General features: G+C 32.5%; 3 protein-coding genes across 3 annotated transcripts; 1 reads left to right on the top strand and 2 right to left on the bottom strand.

Moving 5' to 3' along the window:
* The first annotated feature begins 490 nt into the window (after nucleotides 1-490).
* Nucleotides 491-1,418, top strand: LOC146957596 (indole-3-acetic acid-induced protein ARG2-like). Its single transcript, XM_085737401.1, has 2 exons — nucleotides 491-700; nucleotides 1,005-1,418. The coding sequence occupies exons 1-2, from the start codon at nucleotides 630-632 to the stop codon at nucleotides 1,216-1,218; spliced, it is 285 nt and encodes a 94-aa protein (XP_085593527.1). The 5' UTR covers nucleotides 491-629; the 3' UTR covers nucleotides 1,219-1,418.
* Nucleotides 1,419-4,397: 2,979 nt separating this feature from the next.
* LOC146957595 (AP2-like ethylene-responsive transcription factor At1g79700) lies at nucleotides 4,398-5,667 on the bottom strand. The gene is made up of 3 exons (XM_085737395.1): nucleotides 4,948-5,667; nucleotides 4,811-4,819; nucleotides 4,398-4,722 (listed from the first exon to the last, which is right to left on the bottom strand). Exons 1-3 carry the CDS (start codon nucleotides 5,045-5,047, stop codon nucleotides 4,538-4,540), a joined length of 294 nt encoding a protein of 97 aa, XP_085593521.1. The 5' UTR covers nucleotides 5,048-5,667; the 3' UTR covers nucleotides 4,398-4,537.
* Nucleotides 5,668-17,887: 12,220 nt separating this feature from the next.
* On the bottom strand, nucleotides 17,888-18,906 carry LOC146957594 (uncharacterized protein At5g01610-like). The gene has a single exon (XM_085737394.1). The coding sequence runs from the start codon at nucleotides 18,698-18,700 to the stop codon at nucleotides 18,218-18,220; it is 483 nt and encodes a 160-aa protein (XP_085593520.1). The 5' UTR covers nucleotides 18,701-18,906; the 3' UTR covers nucleotides 17,888-18,217.
* Nucleotides 18,907-19,460: the final 554 nt, after the last annotated feature.

The following is a 19,460-nucleotide window of genomic DNA, read 5'->3' as shown; positions in this document are numbered from 1 at the left end:
CGATTTCAAAGCTATATTTAACAATTTCTTATTTTGCTACTATAATTTTGTTTTTCTAACTCTCTATATATTTTTTTTGAAAGATCTCTATATTTTTTTTTCTTCTACTAAATCGATCAATTTTTGAAAGATCTCTATATTTTGCCGACCTCTAAAAAAGGACCAGTTCTGCTAAAGAAGGCCATGGCCCCAAATCATTACCAAACTAGTGGTTTTTAGAAATATTGGACAAATACAGGGATTTCTATATATACTTGTCTTTTTATATTAAAAAAAGGAAGTGGTTGAAATAAACAATGACAAATATAAAACGACTCTAGGAATCAACCAATAGGTGTCACAAAAGGAGAGGTTGTAAGTAGATTCTAATTTTGACGTGGCTCTTATTTCGACTAATTAACGATCGATGCAACGAATTTTATGTTTTCTTATGCACTCCCTCTCATTTTCTTGGCCTATATATGTAACCCCACCACCTTGTTTCTAAGACACTGCAACCCATTACAACACAATAGCTTCTGTCTGCTGGAAGCTCAAAACACCACAGAGGTTCCTAGCTACAAACAAGCACTTCCATCAAATTTCATTCAACTCCTCTTCTCACAAAATTTTACTATTTTGAATCATCAATGGCTCGCAACTTCAACAACGTCAAGGCCATCTCTGCTCTTGTTGCTGATGGATTCTCCAACTCTATTAGGTACTACAATGTTTTAGTTTCTCATATTCCTTATCTCGTAATTAGTTATGAAAATATTTTTTTTGTGATTGATTCAAATTCAAAATTAAAGCAATTGCAAATTGCTCTACTTTTAGTTTTTGGACCTTTTATTTTAATATGTCATCTTTCTTGTTGAAAGGGCCACTTGATTAAAAAAAAGGGGTCACTTATTAGTTTTTTCTCTACTCATAACTTCAAAGAATTTTTCCCTTAAAAAAAAATCAAAGATTTTATCAAATTTTATTATTATAATTGGTTTGTAATAATTGTTGGTATGGTATAGACGAGGATATGCGACCGCAGCAACACAAAACGCAACAAGAGGAGTAGCAACCTCCACCAAATCGGGGGAGGACAAGGTGGCAAATGCCAACAAAGTGGCGTGGGTCCCAGACCCCGTCACTGGTTACTATAAACCGGAGAACACCAACGAGGTTGATGCTTCAGACCCACGAGTAACGGTTTTGGGCAAAAAAATAATCAACACAGAACAGTAATTTAATTTCAACATGTTGTTGTTGACGATTTGAAGTGTATTTTTGATATTATGATGTTGGACAAAATTATAGTAGCATGGTGATCTAGTGAGTTCATAGTTTATAAATTTTGTAAGAATAGGTTGTCTCGCCATAATTTTGTAAAACACATTGCGATATCAAACAAGTACTGGATTGTGTCTTTTGGGTTTTGAGGTTGATCTAGCTTGCACATCTCTGTCTCCATTTGTTTTTGTTTTTATGATTGTTTTAATTTTAGAAATGGTTAATACATTAAATAATTTCAGTAATTTGGGTGATGTCTAAAAACTAACTCTACAAAAAAAAAATAGCACCCGTAAAGAGTAAAATTGTTAAGAATAAAAATATAAAATTATAAAGGTGAAATCTATGTTTCTTTTACGTATGTTATTTTCAAACCATGCCAAATTACAATGACTATTCGATGTATTAACACTTTTTAGAAATGAAATTAAAATTATGATATATCAACAGACATCTAATGCATTTCATGAGTATTTTATAGGATTTATTTTCGTGTGAATTAGAAAAAGGTTCACACACAAGTTTTGGTTTTTAGTTGTGGTCACGATTCACGAAAGTTTTCCCACATATTAAAGTTACCGATCCGTGACATTCACGTTCTTACTATAAGAAGACTCACGGGACATAGTAGTAATAATAATACTCTTTATTTTTTTTGGGTGCAGAGTAATAATAATACTTACAACGATAACCACTTTTGCCCAAAAGAAGTTTAATATACCGTAAATACAATGACACCTATAAAATTTAATCACATGTGTATCTCTAATTCAATCCTTCAATGTTATGTCATATTTTTATATTAATTTATTTTAAAATAAATTTAACTGCACAAGGGCATGAAAGACACCCGTGTCCCAACTTCTGATGGAGGTCTTGTCCTCAAATTTTCCTCTCACATTAACATTCCTTTCTATGCTTCATATGTGTTGGAAAATGCTAAGCTCCTCATAACAACGAGGACTACTACTTACAAGTTACAAGTAGGTTCATTAGAAATAACAACCTATTATTGCTCATCAGGCCATTTCCCTCCATTTGGTTAGGATTCAAACCTCACTTCAATGAGGTCATTTATAATTCCATTTGGATTATAGGTAACTAGACCATCGACCCGTGCTCCGCACGGGTCCTACCAGCTTTACACATGCGCATTTAAAGTTACGATTATTTTCCCTTCCTATATTAATAAGGGAGTTGGTTATGCTCAACGATTTTTGCTACCATCGGAATGCAATAAATCACAATAGCGTACAAAAATCGTTGATTTTTAGCACAACTTATCTTACATTATGAAATACTTCTTGGTATACTACATTTGAGGTCACATTGGTATATTGATCATTTCGATCCGTTATAAGCATCTTCAATCTATCTCTTGAGGTAACCCTTGATATTGCAACATATAACTGACCATATGAAAACACAGAACTTAAAAAAAACAAAAAACAAAAAAAAGTGAAGAGTTACTATTGTTTTCTTTGTCGTGACAGTTTAAGTGAAATGCAAGTTTAAGTGCTTGTTTGTGTTCCAGAACCTGTATCCAAACTGTGTTTTAAGCTTATTTTCTAATTGAACACTTGTATTAACAAAAGGATGGTGTCTATCCGCGTTCAATTTTTTGCTTAACAGTTCATTTTTTATCTACATAAATCATTATTGTTGCTAATGTTGGCCATATGCTTTTTTTTTTTTTTTTTACAATTGATAAGACATATGAAAAATTTCCTATAATATATATTAACTATATATAAAAATGAACTTGCCGTGTTAAAAAAAATAAAAAATGAACTTGTGGAAGTTAACAGTAGCATTGGAAACTTGTCAAAAAAAAAAAAAACAGTAGCATTGGAATAAAAAGTATAACCTTAATACAAAACCATAGTACTAAAGCATAATATGAATTAGGAAAGAGTAATATACATAGAAATCAAAATATCAGCAAAAGATCAACGTTATGCCCATTCCAAATAGAACGTGGAACTCATTTGTCCAACACGACATAAAGCACATAAGTACGACCTCTGGCTTTTGCTCCAAGCTTTATGCCTTGTCCTTTGTACAACTTACGCGCATTACAGAACAAAAAACGTCTCTAAATTGTTGCAAAAAAAAAAAAACAGGTAGTTAATAATAAGTCACTTTAATTTTATCATGAAAACTTGAAAGCAACCTAATAATCTAGAAGACATAAAAATAGAGATGCAATGGAGAAGGGAGAATTCATTTCATCATCAACTTAACTTAACAGAAAAACTTATACACAACTAATGAAAAACATTGCAAAACTGATACATGCATAGTTTATGTGAATGAGTATAGCCTACTTTTACCCTTATAAAACGCAACAGAGATACGCATAACATGTATATGCCTTTATCAGATTTGCAAAATATCAACCAAAAACACCATAAACAACAGTATATTCCCAAAGCCCCAAAGAAACATTCACAATACTTAATAGTTAAGTTACAATTTGAGTAAATGATTATTTGTAAATCAACATATGCATTATCATAACTTTATATTTGTTGATTCAATAAAAAAAATCAGAGGGAAGAGCAAAATACACCAATAGAACATTATACACAGGAAAAACTCGATAAGTGTCATTATTATGCTTTTTTTATAACAAAAGTGTCATTCCTCTGATGACAGTACCATGTTATAAGCCAAACATATCTGCATGTGTATATATATATATAAATTATCTAAAGTAAAAAAAAAACTGGTAGTTTTTTTTAGAAAATATTTGTCCAGTTATGCTATCTATGAAGCACAAAATTTCTATTGAAAATCAAAGTGCTTATTTGTTTTCATCTTTTACATAAATCAGTTGAACTTGAACACGCAAAGACAAACAACTACAGAATAAAACAGGAAGATGGATGTGAGTGTCTCGGTCACAAATCCCCTATGCATACTCTAAATAAAGGAACTCAAGATAAATGATCAACACTTGGCTAATTCAGGGAACTGTTGTTCCAAGCATCAATCTAAAGACATCATTAGGTTAAGCAACATTGTAAAATATAAGATCAGAACAATATAAGTATATACCTTTTAGTCAATATAATCATGCAAGGGTTTGACTATAAAAAAGAGTAAAACATAAGATTGACACTATATAAGGATTTAAGATCAAACAGCAAACCAAACAACAGAAACAGAAGTGAAATACTATATCAGAACAATTCAATCAATCAACAAACTAATAACCACTCAACGGTTTAACCATAAACAATGGTGAAATATGAGATCAGAACATACCTTCTCAAATCAATTCAAGTTGATTAATATCCTGCAAAAACAACTTACCCCCAAATATGTACCAAACTGATTTTCTCCATAAAAGTGGTTTAGAAAGTACCGGAAAATTAATAATGGTATCTTGACCCCAGTATTTCAATGCTGCTAGATCATAAGCATGTGCTGCCGTCTCCTCATTATCATAAGCACCTGAAATTTTAACATCAAGGTCAATACTAAGTACTTAATTATAAATGATTCTTTTGGTTTCATTTCATTGTAATATGTATCTACGTACCAAGGTAGACTGCAACAATCCATTACAAAGATCACCACCATAGAATTGAAATGCCACATGAAAAGAAGTTAAAACATTAGCTAACTTCATCATATATTGGTCTTAAATTTCATCAATGAAAAAGAGTATGAAATTACCTTGTCTCCCTTTCTTGTTCTGAGACTCATTCCAACAATTCTTGTCCCACAAATGAGCTTCATATCGGCCTGTCCAACGGTGCCTGATCGATGGTAACATTTTTTATTTTTGAAATTATAAAAATCCTCCAAAATCATTAAAAAAAAAAAAAGGAAATATCAAATATGAATAAAAAAAATCAAAAATCAAAACAGCAAAATCCTTAAACAGTGAAAAAAGTTTGTTTCCCATATTAACAAATCAAAGATGATAGTTTGAAACAAAAGAAGACATATGAAAAATCCTGAAAAAATAGAAAATGTGAATAGAATCTGAAATCAAAATCCCTAATGTACTATAAATACATTGATTGGTTGAAAATTCCATCCTTGAATGCAACACAGAACCCCAATCATCATCAAAATCCTCTATATGCGGTTAATCCCAACTCAGGTAGCACAACACCTAAATCACAAAAAGAAAGAAAGAAGCTTCGTAGAGAAAGAAAAAAAAAAAAAGATGAAAAAAACCAGACACCATGCAATCAAATTGAAGCTTAGGTTCAAACTTGTCGTAGATGTTGTTGACGGTAGTGTTGTACTGTGTTAATAGAGTGAGACACATTTAAAATATGAGGATGTAGTGGGTTTGAAGGATGAGATGAAATTTTTGTGCAGAGAAAATAACATAGAAGTGAGTTTGAAGAACGGGGAGTTAAACTCATTATTAGTGAACTACAATAATAAGGATGCAAGAAAATACAATTGGGTAGAAGCAAGGGAACAAAGAGAAAGTGTTCTATTGGCCACAACAAAGAGTAGTAATAATGAATCATTAAGTTAAGTAGTTGGCAAGATGACATGTGCATATAGGAGGGAAATTCAAATTTCAAAATTTGAAATAAGCATTTAATGAGATACCAAAAGCTTGCAACACACCAACATTTAATGAGTCCCCATTAGCTTGCAAAGCACTCTTTGGTTAAGTACTTTGGAGGGAAATTAGCATAGAATTAGGGCTAAGCCAATTGCTTGACCTAATTGGCTTTTAAAGTAAGTATGATCATGCAACTAACATCAATTTTTGGAATGATAATTGTATTGGCTCCCGCTCCCCTATTTCTGATATTCTTCAGATTCCTCCTAACATTGAAAGATCATTAGCAATAAAAGGTTTATGATATGATTGTTAATAGCTCTCTGGTGGTTCCTAGTATTTTAGCAACTAATTTTCCCCTTATTAATACTCTCATTAATCACATAATCATTTGTAAGACTGAAATACATGATGCCTTGGTGTGGAAGAATTCTACCATTCTAAAAGCTAAATTGGCTTTCTTACGTTACAAGTAAAATGTCTGCTTGCGGATTTTGTCTAAAAATTGTTGAAACTTCTGCTCATCGTCTATTGCATTGTTCCTTTGCAACTCAATTTTGAATAGTAAAGAAAGAAAGAGTAAAAGTAATGGTATGACGAGACTGAAGAAGATTTTTGAATAGTAAAGGAAGAAAGAATAAAACAACAAAATACAAAGGTAAGAGGATAAATTTAAGATAAAATCACAAGCACTTAGTTGTTGGTATGAGAGTGCGACGCGTAAATAACACTTCATGTAATAAGTAAAAAAATCGCAAAATCGCAACATGAAATCATAAATTGATATTCGTTAAGGATTAATGTTCTTTTGTAAATTGCAAACAAAACTTTACTTTATTTTTCATTGTTATGCATTCTAAATAATAGTTAGTGTAATTAAGCTTAGAAACTTAATGTTCAAGGCTAAGTAAATTGAGTAAAAAAAAAGTTCATTATTCAATATCATACAAAGTTCACAGAAAATAAATATTGTTACCAAAAAATATAATAGCATATTAATATAAAAAAATTATAAAAATTTGGGAAGGACCGTGGTCTCTGTTGATCTCCCTTCTAACTCCATCCTCGATCAAAGGCATGGCAATGGGTCGGGGTGGGGACGAGTTTTACATTCCCCATCCCCATACCCGATTCTCATATACTTACCCGTTACCCTACCCATACCCAACGGGGATGAGAAATTGAACCCCATCCCCGTCCCCAACGGATTCGGGTATCCCCGCCACATCCCCGTCCCCGCATTGAATAATATTTTTTAATAAAAAATAGAATTTTTTTTGCAAACCCTAGAGAAATGTTGTAATGCATTATCAAGAAATACGCTCATTTTAACATTTGTTAGACCAATTTTTTTTGAAGAAGCTAAACTAGCCCACCTAAATTGGCACCAGAGAGAATCGAACCTGAGACCTCGAGGAGGAGCACACTCCCAGTTCCCAAACCAATTGATTTAGTTTCTCCATTAAATATCAATGGTAGTTTTTATAACACGGCAATTATCAAACAAAATAACATGACATATCAACATAAAATAATTTTCTGCATTCGGGACGGGTTTGGGTATGGGTTCGGGGTGGGTACCTATATACCCGTTACCCGTCCCATACCCGTGTTTTGAAATCGAGGAAAACCCAAACCCAGTCAAAACGGGAAAAACCCGTCAAATTGGGTTTGGTTCTGGCGGGTAACCACGGGTATGGATTTTGTTGCCATGCCTAAAAATTAATATTAATGGCTTGGCTAGGGGCAATCCTTCAATTGTTGCTTGTGGAGCCATGTTTTGTGAATCTAGAGCTACAATTATGTTAGTTGTTTCTCATAATTGTGGTTCAAAAAAATGCTATATGCTGAGATTCTAGCTATTATTATGTCTCTTAAGCATGCTGAACAGAAAGGCTACACAAAAGTTTGGATTGAAGCTGATTCAAAAGTATCTATTTTAGCTTTTGTAAACACTCCGTGGTTCCTTGAAATTATCTTAGGATTAGATGGTATAATTTCTTGTTTTACTCCAAAATAATTCATTTCCATTGTTCTCATATTTATAGAGAAGGAAATGATTATGAGGATAAACTCGTTAATTGTGGCCACTAATACAGTTTGGTGGTCTGGTTATCATGACTTCATTAAGCCTAGTTTTTTTAGGGATTGATTTAGACTATCATCGTTTTCGTTAAGCCTTTAGTTGAGTTTTGGTTTGATCCACCGAACACTTTTTTAATTTAATAAAAATTAATTAAAACATGTATTTTATATTTATTTAATTTAATGCTTGAATTTAATTAAAAGCCATGTGGCACATGACAAAAATGACACGTCATAAAATGCCAACTCATCACATAATTGAAGGAGAGACGGCCAAATAAAAAATGGGATAATTTTGGAGGTCAAAATCACATAAAATAAATTTTGAGGTTAAAATTACATAATTGAGAAATTAGGAGGGTTAAAAGCGCAATTAATCTATTAATAATATAGGATGAAGTGCATTTGACATATGATATTGTTGTGGATCAGCATAATGGCATGTCATAATATCATATTGTGGTATTTTATTATGTCATCATAACTAGAATATCAAATGTTGGGCAAATGTGCGGGCATTACGAGCGGTGCTGGCTTTGTTTGCTTCCATGTTCGGATTAAAAGTGAACTTTCACAAAAGCTTGCTTGTCGGTGTAAATGTTTCTGACTCTTGGTTGCTTGAAGCGGCTTCTATTCTGAATTGTAAGGTAGGAAAGGTACCGTTTGTGTATTTGGGCCTTTCTATTGGAGGTGACCCTCGGAGATTGAAATTTTGGGAGACCGTGGTGGATACTATTAAATCTAGACTGTCGGGATGGAAAAGTCGCTTTCTTTCTTTCGGGGCCCGTTTGCTTTTGCTCAAATCCGTTCTGACTTCTATGCCTGTTTATGCTCTTTCCTTTTTTAAAGCTCCGTCAGGTATTCTCTCTTCCATTGATTCTATATTTAAAAATTTCTTTTGGGGTGAGTGTGAGGATAATAGGAAAATACCTTGGATATCTTGGAATACTATTTGTTTACAAAAGGAGCAAGGAGGTTTAGGGGTAAGGCAGTTGAGGGAGTTTAACCTTGCGTTATTAGGTAAGTGGTGCTGGAGATTGTTGGTGGATAGAGGAGGGTTGTGGTATAGGGTGTTGATAGCGAGGTATGGTGAGGCGGAGGGGAGGTTGGAGGTTGGGTGACGAAGTGTTTCTTACTGGTGGAGGGAAGTAGCGAAGATTAGGGGCAGTGTAGGTGAAGATGAGGGCAGGTGGTTCTCAGAGAGGGTGTCGAGGAAGCTAGGGGACGGAACAAATACTTTATTTTGGTATGATAGGTGGATAGGTGATGTTCCGTTATGTAGGAGGTTCAGTCGGTTGTTTGAGCTTGCGGTTGAGAAGTCTAGTACGGTGGCTTCAATGTTAGCTCCGGGTTGGGAGAAAGGGGGTGAGGCGTGGAGTTGGAGGCGGTGCCTGTGGGTGTGGGAGGAAGAGTTGTTAGCGGAGTGTAGGCTTTTACTTAACAATATTGTTTTGCAGCCTAATGTTTCTGACATGTGGATTTGACAACCTGACATCGTGGGGGGTTATACGGTGCGTGGATCGTATCAACTCCTTACTTCGCAGGTTACACATAATGTTGACGTGACAGAAGACCTCATTTGGCACAAGCAGGTCCCATTGAAGGTCTCTATTTTGGCCTGGCGGTTGCTGCGGAATAGGTTGCCGACAAAAGACAACCTTTTACATCGCGGTATTATTCAGGCTGAGGCGAGCATGTGCGTGACTGGATGTGGCAATGTCGAGTATGCAGAGCACTTGTTTATTCATTGTGATATTTTCGGATCACTGTGGCAGCATGTCAGGCTTTGGCTTGGTGTTTCAGGAGTGGAACCTCATAACATTCAAGATCATATCTATCAGTTTACTCACTACCTTGGTGTTTCGAAAGCGAGGCGATCTTTTCTTCAACTTATGTGGCTTTTGTGTATTTGGATAGTTTGGAATGATCGCAATAACAGGTTGTTCAAAAATATCCAAACTCCCATTATAGCTCTTTTAGAAAAAGTGAAGCATAATTCATTTTGGTGGTTGAAAATAATGCCTCTTTTGTATATGGCTCTCAGAGATGGTGGTCGGACCCGTTGTTATGTTTGGGTTTCGACCAACATAACTTGTATATATGACTGACAATTTGTTTTTTGGGGTGGTCTCTTTAGTACACCTTGTGCTAAGGAGGTTCCACTATCCTTGGTAATATATTCCATTTTTGATTCTTCAAAAAAAAAGAATATCAAATGTCATAATTAATGCATGTCTCATTAATAATGTATGCTCACAAATTACAAAGTTAGACTCATCAACATACCAATCATGTAGTACATTTATAGTTCTGGACAAGGTAAAAGCTCATGCTCACCACTTACGAGGCCCAAATACTACTTTAGCCTAAAAATAAATTAGGTCATTACTTTTCTCTTTATGAGTTTCTCACACGCTGTATTCGGATTCTAAAATTCTAAATGTTTAAACATGTTTTTGGAGGTTTTTATGAGGTGTTTATGCCATTTGGATTTTATAATCCAAACTGCATAGGACGCGGGAGAAACTCATAAGATGGAAAAGGAAATAGTCTAAAAGTTATTGGAAATGATAAGTTGACACATACAAGACACCATGGGCAAATAATTAATTTCAAATTTAAAACATAGGGACAGTTTTGTAATTCCATTCCCATCCTCTTTATTCTCTAACCCTTTCTTCTTCTTCCACCACCACCCAGAACTTCTTCCTCACCATTCTTCTTCTTCCTCACCATTCTTCTTCTTCTTATGTGTTCACTCCAACTTCTTATTCCAGTGTTTACTCTGACCACAACCTAGAACTTCTTCTTACCGTTTTCACTATACCCACCCACATCCGTGTCGACCTCTTTCCGACTAAATACCCACCACACTTCCGATATGTACTCTTGCACCATTTTCACACCACTGAAGCAATCAGATCGAAGTTCCTTGGTTCTCCTTGATCCGGGCCGGACTCAGAACTGCACGTCCTTCTTCCATGGTTATTCATTCAATAACGACATAAGGGTTATCTCTCTCACGCCGCCGGAGAACGACGGCGGTGAGAGAGAGGTCGTCGGCGAGTGACAGAGAAGAGGAAGATGAGAAAGTAACAGAGAAGAGGAAGAGAGTGAGTGAAAAAAAAATTAAGGTATTAGTGAACAGTAGAATACGGTATATGGTGTCGTATTTGTGTTTGTTTTCGTGTGTTTATTTATCATTTCTCAAAAATTATCTACCGAACAAAAGCCCAATTGTGAGAAGACCCAAACATTGCATACACCATATCTTTAGCAAATGATAATTTCTTCTTCAAAAAAAAAAAAAAAAAAGCAAATGATAATTTCTCTCCCTCTCTTCAACGGTCATAAGCTTAGGATTTCCTAAAATTCATACCTAAAATTCATAACACTTCTGACAATCAATGACATCGAACGTTTGACGTTTACCGAAACCTGTCAGTCATAATGTCCTATCAACAGTCATTTTGACAATCATTTCACTTTTTGTATAACAAGGTCCTTAGACCACAATTCATGGTACATACAATCTATAACTTAACCTCTCACTTTTTGTTCTCTCACTGACTTAAGTGTTGGAGAGTTTACAGATACACCTTTTTCCCCAACTCGCGTCTTGACCATTGTTGTTCGACCCACATATGACATATAATTTTTTTTTTTTACAAGAGCGTCCTTGTAATGTTCATTTTTTTATTGTTTTGTAAAGTGTGACCCTCATCTAGAGGTCTTGGCACCAGCAATCAGCATTGTGAATAATATGATATGATATGATGATGACACAGATTTGTTGTGGTGGATTTGTTGTGGTGTATACTGATATATGCCATACATTGTCTAATTTAACTCCAGTCACTGGTTCTCTATTATTGGTGTATATTAAAATATATTCGCCACATAATGTGTGTCATAAAAGGATATAAAATCCACCAAAAGCAAAGGGAGCACTACCAGAGCAGGACATCATACAAATATGGCCCCATAGACACCTTAGTAATCTCACTTTCAATAATAACAACAATTGCAGATGACCTTTCATAAAATGAAAAGTTATAACAACATCACCATTGGTGATAAGACATTTCAAATGGAAAGAATCAAAAGTTAGATAGATTTCTACAAAGGGCGCCGTTTAGGGTACGCTATATGGATGGGTCTCGTATCATGCGAGACTTATTTTTACTTGTTTTTTTATTGGGTTAAATATGTTTTTAGTCCTTATAAATATGTCAACTTTTCGTTTTAGTCTCTCTAAAATATTCCTTCGACTTTTAGTCCCTATAAAATTTTCAATCACTACTTTTGGTCCCTATTTTTAATTTAATTTTTGTATTTTTTAATGAAATTATGCAGAAATGTGTAAAATATTCTAAAAAAAATTCCTAAAAAAAAATAGAATTTTTTAACAAAACACAAATTAAATATGAATTTTTAACCCTAAAAAATGTAAAAATTCATATTAAATTCATGTTTTGTTAAAAAATTCTGAATTTTTTTTGGAGTGATTCTTATAATATTTTGAATTTTTCTGGAAAATTTTATTAAAAAATATGAATTCTATATATGAGTTTACTTTAAAAGGGGACCAAAAGTGAAGATTGAAAATTTTATAGGGACTAATAGTTGAAGGAAAATTTTAGAGGGACTAAAATGAAAAATTGACATATTTATAGGGACCAAAAACATATTTAATCCTTTTTTATTTTATTTGGCACACTAACTTGTGACAGTAGGTAAGTGTACTATAGGTTACCTCCTTTAGTGGGTAATTAATATTATAAAAATTATTTAAATATGCAGAGACCAATTGACTTAACAAAAGGACCAATTGCAAATATTTTACGTGTTGGGACTAATGCCAAACAAAAAAGAATGCAAAGACTAATGTCAAAATATGGTCAAAGTGCAGGGACCAATGACATATTTAAATCTTGTTATTATTATTACTAGCGGAAAGACGGGCACGATCCGCTCTTTCAACTGCGCTAACATATGTGACTATTTTATTATGTTTGTTTGTATAATTTTGATTAAAAATTTTAAAATTTTAAATATTAATGGAAATTATTGATATATTGATTTATAAACAAAATATTGACAAGACATATAACAAAATTATTTTTGAACTCAACACATTTTAGTTTGTCTGCATATAAAATTAAGATAATATAATGATCATTTATTGTCTATTCTAATAGTAACCAATAACATCATAACATAAAAGTATAAATGACATGTTATGTAAAAGAAACATTGTTACAATTACGATAAAAAAAATCTTTAAAAACTGCATTTTTCGTAAAGTCTCAATCTTCTCCTTCTATTTTCCCTTCTTTAACGAGAACTTTTGTTGAATTTTGAGAAACTCCTCTTGATAAAGCTACATATAATTGACCATGGCTGAAAACATGTCGTGGAAGATAGATTCCGACATTGGGAATGGTCTGCCCTTGTGACTTATTTATGGTAATAGCAAAACTTAGTATAACGGGAAACTGTTTTCTACTAAGCACAAAGGGAAGTCCTGAATTCACATTTATTTTTAAATAAACCACGACATAACAATCATGTCCCATTACACATGCCATATCTAGGATCTATGTTTCACAACAACATCAAAGGTGCAATTTTTTTTACCTTTAAAATATGTGGTGGGATACTTCCTTGAGCAATTGAGTTTAGGAATTCATGTTGATATAAGTTATGAGTATCCCCTTCAACCTCCTCAAATGACAACAAATTATGTTCTTCTCCTGGAAATTGATTGATAATTACTATTTAATAAACTGCTAACAAATCTTTTTCTAAAATATTTTGAGTCCTAATCTTTTTTTAAAGGATTTAAAGTCCAATCTTTAACATTATTTTTTGCTCTCGTTTGTTACTAATCTTTTTTTTAGAGGATTTAAAGTCCAATCTTTAATATTACATTTTGCTCCCGTTTATTAATAATCTTTTTTTTCAGAAGATTTAAAGTCCAATCTTTAATATTATATTTTGCTCCCGTTTGTTAATAATCTTTTTTTTAGAAGATTTAAAGTTCAATCTTTAACATTATTTTTTGCTCACGTTTGTTGCTAATCTTTTTTTAGAGTATTTAAATTCCATTCTTTAACATTATTATTTTTTGCTCAAGTTTGTTACTAATATTTTTTTAGAGGATTTAAAGTTCAATCTTTAACATTATTTTTTTCTCACGTTTGTTACTAATATTCTTTTTAGAGGATTTAAAGTTCAATCTTTAACATTATTTTTTGCTCACGTTTGTTACTAATATTCTTTTTAGAGGATTTAAAGTTCAATCTTTAACAATATTTTTTGCTCACGTTTGTCACTAATATTTTTTTAGAGGATTTAAAGTTCAATCTTTAACAATATTTTTTGGTCACGTTTTTAAAGTCCAATCTTTAAAATTATTTTTTGCTCACGTTTGTTACTAATCTTATTTTAGAGTATTTAAAGTTCAATCTTTAACATTATTATTTTTTGCTCACGTTTGTTACTAATCTTTTTTTAGAGGATTTTAAGTCCAATCTTTAACATTATTTTTTGCTCACGTTTGTTACAAATCTATTTTTTAGAGGATTTAAAGTCCAATCTTTAACAATATTTTTTGCTCACGTTTGTTACTAATCTTATTTTAAAGTATTTAAAGTTCAATCTTTAACATTATTATTTTTTGCTCACGTTTGTTTCTAATCTTTTTTTAGAGGATTTTAAGTCCAATCTTTAACATTATTTTTTGCTCACGTTTGTTACAAATCTATTTTTTAGAGGATTTAAAGTCCAATCTTTAAAATTATTTTTTGTTCACGTTTGTTACTAATCTTATTTTAGAGTATTTAAAGTTCAATCTTTAACATTATTATTTTTTGCTCACGTTTGTTACTAATCTTTTTTTAGAGGATTTTAAGTCTAATCTTTAACATTATTTTTTGCTCACGTTTGTTACAAATATATTTTTTAGAGGATTTAAAGTCCAATCTTTAACAATATTTTTTGCTCATGTTTGTTACTAATATTTTTTTAGAGGATTTAAAATCCAATCTTTAACAATATTTTTTGCTCACGTTTGTTACTAAAATTTTTGTTAGAGGATTTAAAGTCTAATCTTTAACATTATTTTTTGCTCACGTTTGTTACTAATCTTTTTTTATAGGATTTAAAGTCCAATCTTTACCATTATTTTTTGTTCACGTTTGTTACAATTGATCAAAAGGTAAGGAAGAGTAATTTATATTAATAAAATAATATTGAAATGCAGTTTTTTGTGGAAGGGATATGAAAATACTTGGCAATCTTTGTCGGTTGTATTGAGGGGAACAACACAGATGTACAACATAAAATCGGCTGATAAAAAAGTAACATGATTTTTTGTTTTGTGCTAGTTTTTTGTGAGTTTGATCTGTGGTTAATGGAGGTAAAAGAGGGTTAATGGGGACGATTAGTGACATGGATTAGTAATCCACGTGTTATTTTATACTAATTGCCTAACAGTAAGAACAGTTCATAAGGAATTGTGTGTAAGTTTTCTCCATAAATTATATTTATTATTATCTATTTGTACATGTGTTATTTGTATTTAAAATTAAAATTAAAAATTAAGGGTATTTTTGGAAAGAAAAGTCTAACCCAAAAGTGTGCTGAAAGGGGTAGTTTTCTTTATATATAGTATAGATATATAGTATAGATTAACAGACACTCACGTGCTCGTCTTTCCGCTCTTTTTATTGCTAACGTTTGAAAATTGTGAACGGTGTTTTTTTGTATAAAATTTTGATTTTGATTATAACTAAAAATATAAATGTTTGTTGTTTTCAAGTTATATACAGTATAGACTACATGCTGATCCTTTAAGTTTATTTCATATCACGTACGTCTTTAAAATATTTAACTGTAACAATTCAGTCCTTTAAATATTTTTCGTATTATTTAGGTCTTTTAAGTTATTTAATTATGACTTTTAGGCCCCGAATAACTTATATTTTTGAAGGACCAACTTATTACAATTAATTAACTTAAACGACATACGTAGTAAAAAAAACTTTAAAGATTAATTTATTACAATTAAATAACGTAAAACACATTTTTATTAAATTCAATTGCATTTATTTTTTTTTAGGGAAATTGCATTAGTTAAAATCAATATATATGTTTAAATAATAAAATGCTAGCAGGTCACAATTCAAGAGATCACATCCATTCATTAGATTAAAAGTACATCTAATGGGGCAAATTCATTTTGCAAAAAAAAAAAAAGAAAAAATTTAAGGTCATGCACGGTACATGACCCATTTAGCTTGCGTACCGTAGCCACAGCCTTCTACAAAGATCCTTTCTTCTGAGATCTGCTTAGTGAGAGACTAGTAGAGTCCCAATCAATTCAACATATGGCATGAAGAACCAAAATGACTACTCTGTCAACATATTGTTCAATTCAATCACCATAATCCAATATCAATCTACCATCAAGCATTACACCAATACCATTACCACCACTAAGGTCTTTGATCACCATTAACTATAAATGTTTTTGGAGTGTTTAAACTACTAAACTAAAAGTACAATGTTTTTGGAGTGTTCGAACTACTAAACTAAGAAATGAATAAAGTAAAGATAAATGCGGAAAGATAAGGGATAAAAATACGAAAAATAACTTGCTTTATTGATTGATGTCAAATACAATGTACAAATTTAGTATTTATAGAAACACTAGTCCTACCTACAATGGATGCACCTTAGTTGAATTGGGGCAGTTTCCCCACTAAGTTTCTCATTTTATTATCAATAATCAATTACTGAATAATTTAACTTATTTTCTAATGAAAATTAAGTGTTACTCCACAAAAAAATTATTGAATAATTTTATTTGTGCATAATTAAATGTGTAATGATGTTAGAGAAAAAAATCCGTCTCCAAGTATTAGAGATGTCAAACTTCATAATTAATTTTATTTTTTCAATCTATAATTATCGTCTTTATATCAATTTAATTTTTATTTTTTCCACTAATTGAAAATCCTGAATCCGTCCTTAAGTCCTACTAGATCATATGATGTAGCCTATAGAATTTAGCCTTGCTTGACTGTTTACATGGAAAATGCTTGAGCTTTTCCAGTGAGAGGGGTACATGACACCTTACATTTGACTTGAGGTATTTCACTTCGTGGTATTTTTTGTGGAAATAGTCCGAGTTGGTGGTGCTATAAACATGAAACATGAGTTAAATGCCCAATTTCAATTCCATTGAGTTTTGACTAAGTCTTATATTTTCAAGACCTTCGTATATCTCAGAAGACTCATGAAAGATTTCACTAACCCATGTTCTGCTATATTTGTGTTTGCCTAACCAACCATCAATTGAAGAGAATTCACATGGCCCTAACAATTTTGACATATTTGTCAGTTGAGTTAGAATTTGACAGACTATCATCATAATGTAAACTTGCTACAAAGAATACTTGTGTTCATGATTCAATTGATCTCAATTAATTTGTTTCATGAGTGTTTTTTTTTTTTTTTTTCAGTAGACTAATGTTGTCAGTAGAGTTCGTCCTTAATTGCAGATAACTTTTCATAAAATAAATAAATAATTGCAGATAAACAATATCCCCATTCCAGCTTTGGGTGACAACCCATTCCAAATGAAGAGATTCAAAAGATCCGTTCAACATATGATACATGATGAATCAACATTAGTAATCTGTCAAGAAGATAACAGCGTTCAATATTTCAATTCAATGCCCATAATCCACTGTCAATCTGTCATCAAGCCTTACACCAAGACCATCACTAAGGTTTCCAATCTTCATTAAAATAAAAACCAATTGATTTTACACGGCTAGATACACTAATCTGATATCTCCCCTCGATACAAACATACTATATTAATTCATATTACATGCTCAAAACCAACATTTAACAAAAAAAATCATATAATATATCCAATTTTTTTAAAAAAAAAACTAAAAAAACAACATAGAGGCACATCTGCAGTAAAAAGAAACACAGATGCACATATATTATATATAATGATATTATACATCAACAGTCACCACTTAATGCCCCTAAACTATATATAGTTATCAATGAAGCGGAGACACATACACCATACAAGACACTCAGCCCTGACATATTGACACCAATAATAATTTGTAAAATGACATAATTCACATTTGTCCGTGTGACACCCAGACACGTATCAAACACCAGACACGTCTTCGAGGAAAAGGAGATGCTACAGAGATAATTACTGCTGGCAAAGATGATTTCCAAGAGCATGATGGTAAGAATAAAATGGCCAATGGTGAAAACTGGAAAGTGATTTTAAGCAGAAGAAAGAGAAGGGTTTTTAGTATTGAGTTTAAGTTTTCTAATTCGATCACAATCCAAACCACAACCACACTGAGGAGATTCAAAGAAATTATCCAAAGGAAAAGCCGCAGAAGCAACACCAACAGAGAAATCAAGGTCATCATGTTTCCTAACAACTTCAAGAATATTCACCCAGAAGAACATCACTTTGACGCTTATACCCCTTAGATCGGTAAGTCTATTTTCCGTTATTTTACCGGTGATCGTTGATTTGTAACTCAATTGATACGAACCTTGTAACGAGAAACTACACGAACGGTTTAGATCAGCGCGGAAATTGCCACTTGATTTGTCTAATTCGTAACTGGTTACTCCTATCGGGAGAATTCCCGGTGGGAAATTGTAGGTACGCAAGGCGTCGTAGGCAGTTGGGTTTCCGGTGACGGTTAGCGCCGTCGCCGTCAGGAGGAGGAGGAGAACGACGGGGCTAGTCATCGGAATCTGATTATTTTTTTTTTTTTTGAAGAATCGGAATCTGATTGATTGTGTTGTATTTTTTGGTGGTGTGGTTTTTTATTTGTGAAATGAATTGAATGATTTAAACGACAGCGTTTGGGGGTGATAAGGAGTGTTTGGTGGGACACGAGAAATGTTCGGTATATGGAACAAGATGAGATTTATGGTGGTATCTACGTTGAAGTGCTCGCTTTGTTGTCATTGTTTTGTTTCTATTGGATTGGACAGTGGATCTTTCTTTATGATGTCATCATTTTCCTTTTCCACGTTACAATAAAAAGTTATAAACTCCCACGTGTGTCGGTGTTTATTTGTCGCAAAGTTACAAACTCAGATGATTGAGGACCAGGATTCCATGACTTTTGGGCGGGAAAAGTCATGTGACTTTCAACAAATCTTGTCCGTTGAAGATTTTTTAACGCACTAGATTGTTTCATTTTGCTTTTATCTTTTTAAACCGGTTATTTGAAAAAGCGATTTTAAAAGTTTTTTGTCTTTTCCTGAAAAATAATATTTTTATCTTTATTTTCAGTTTTATTTTTATCCCTTAGGATTGTATTACTGGCTCTGATACCAGGTTGAGCGCAGGGTCGCCAGCGGAATTTTCTCGAACTTGATTTAACATTTGTTCGATTTTAATTAAACCTTGAAATGGTTTTAAGAGTGTTTTAGCTCTTTCTCTTTGTGTATTTGTAAGATTTTCTAAATCTTCTATTTCTCTTAGAAAGTCTTCGATATA

This window comes from Medicago sativa, chromosome 1, assembly GCF_051527215.1.
Source record: "Medicago sativa cultivar Bolivia chromosome 1, Bolivia_mono, whole genome shotgun sequence".
Classification (NCBI taxonomy): domain Eukaryota; kingdom Viridiplantae; phylum Streptophyta; class Magnoliopsida; order Fabales; family Fabaceae; genus Medicago; species Medicago sativa.
The sequence above is the reverse complement of the archived record's forward strand: the minus strand, read 5'-3'. Positions and strand labels throughout refer to the sequence as shown.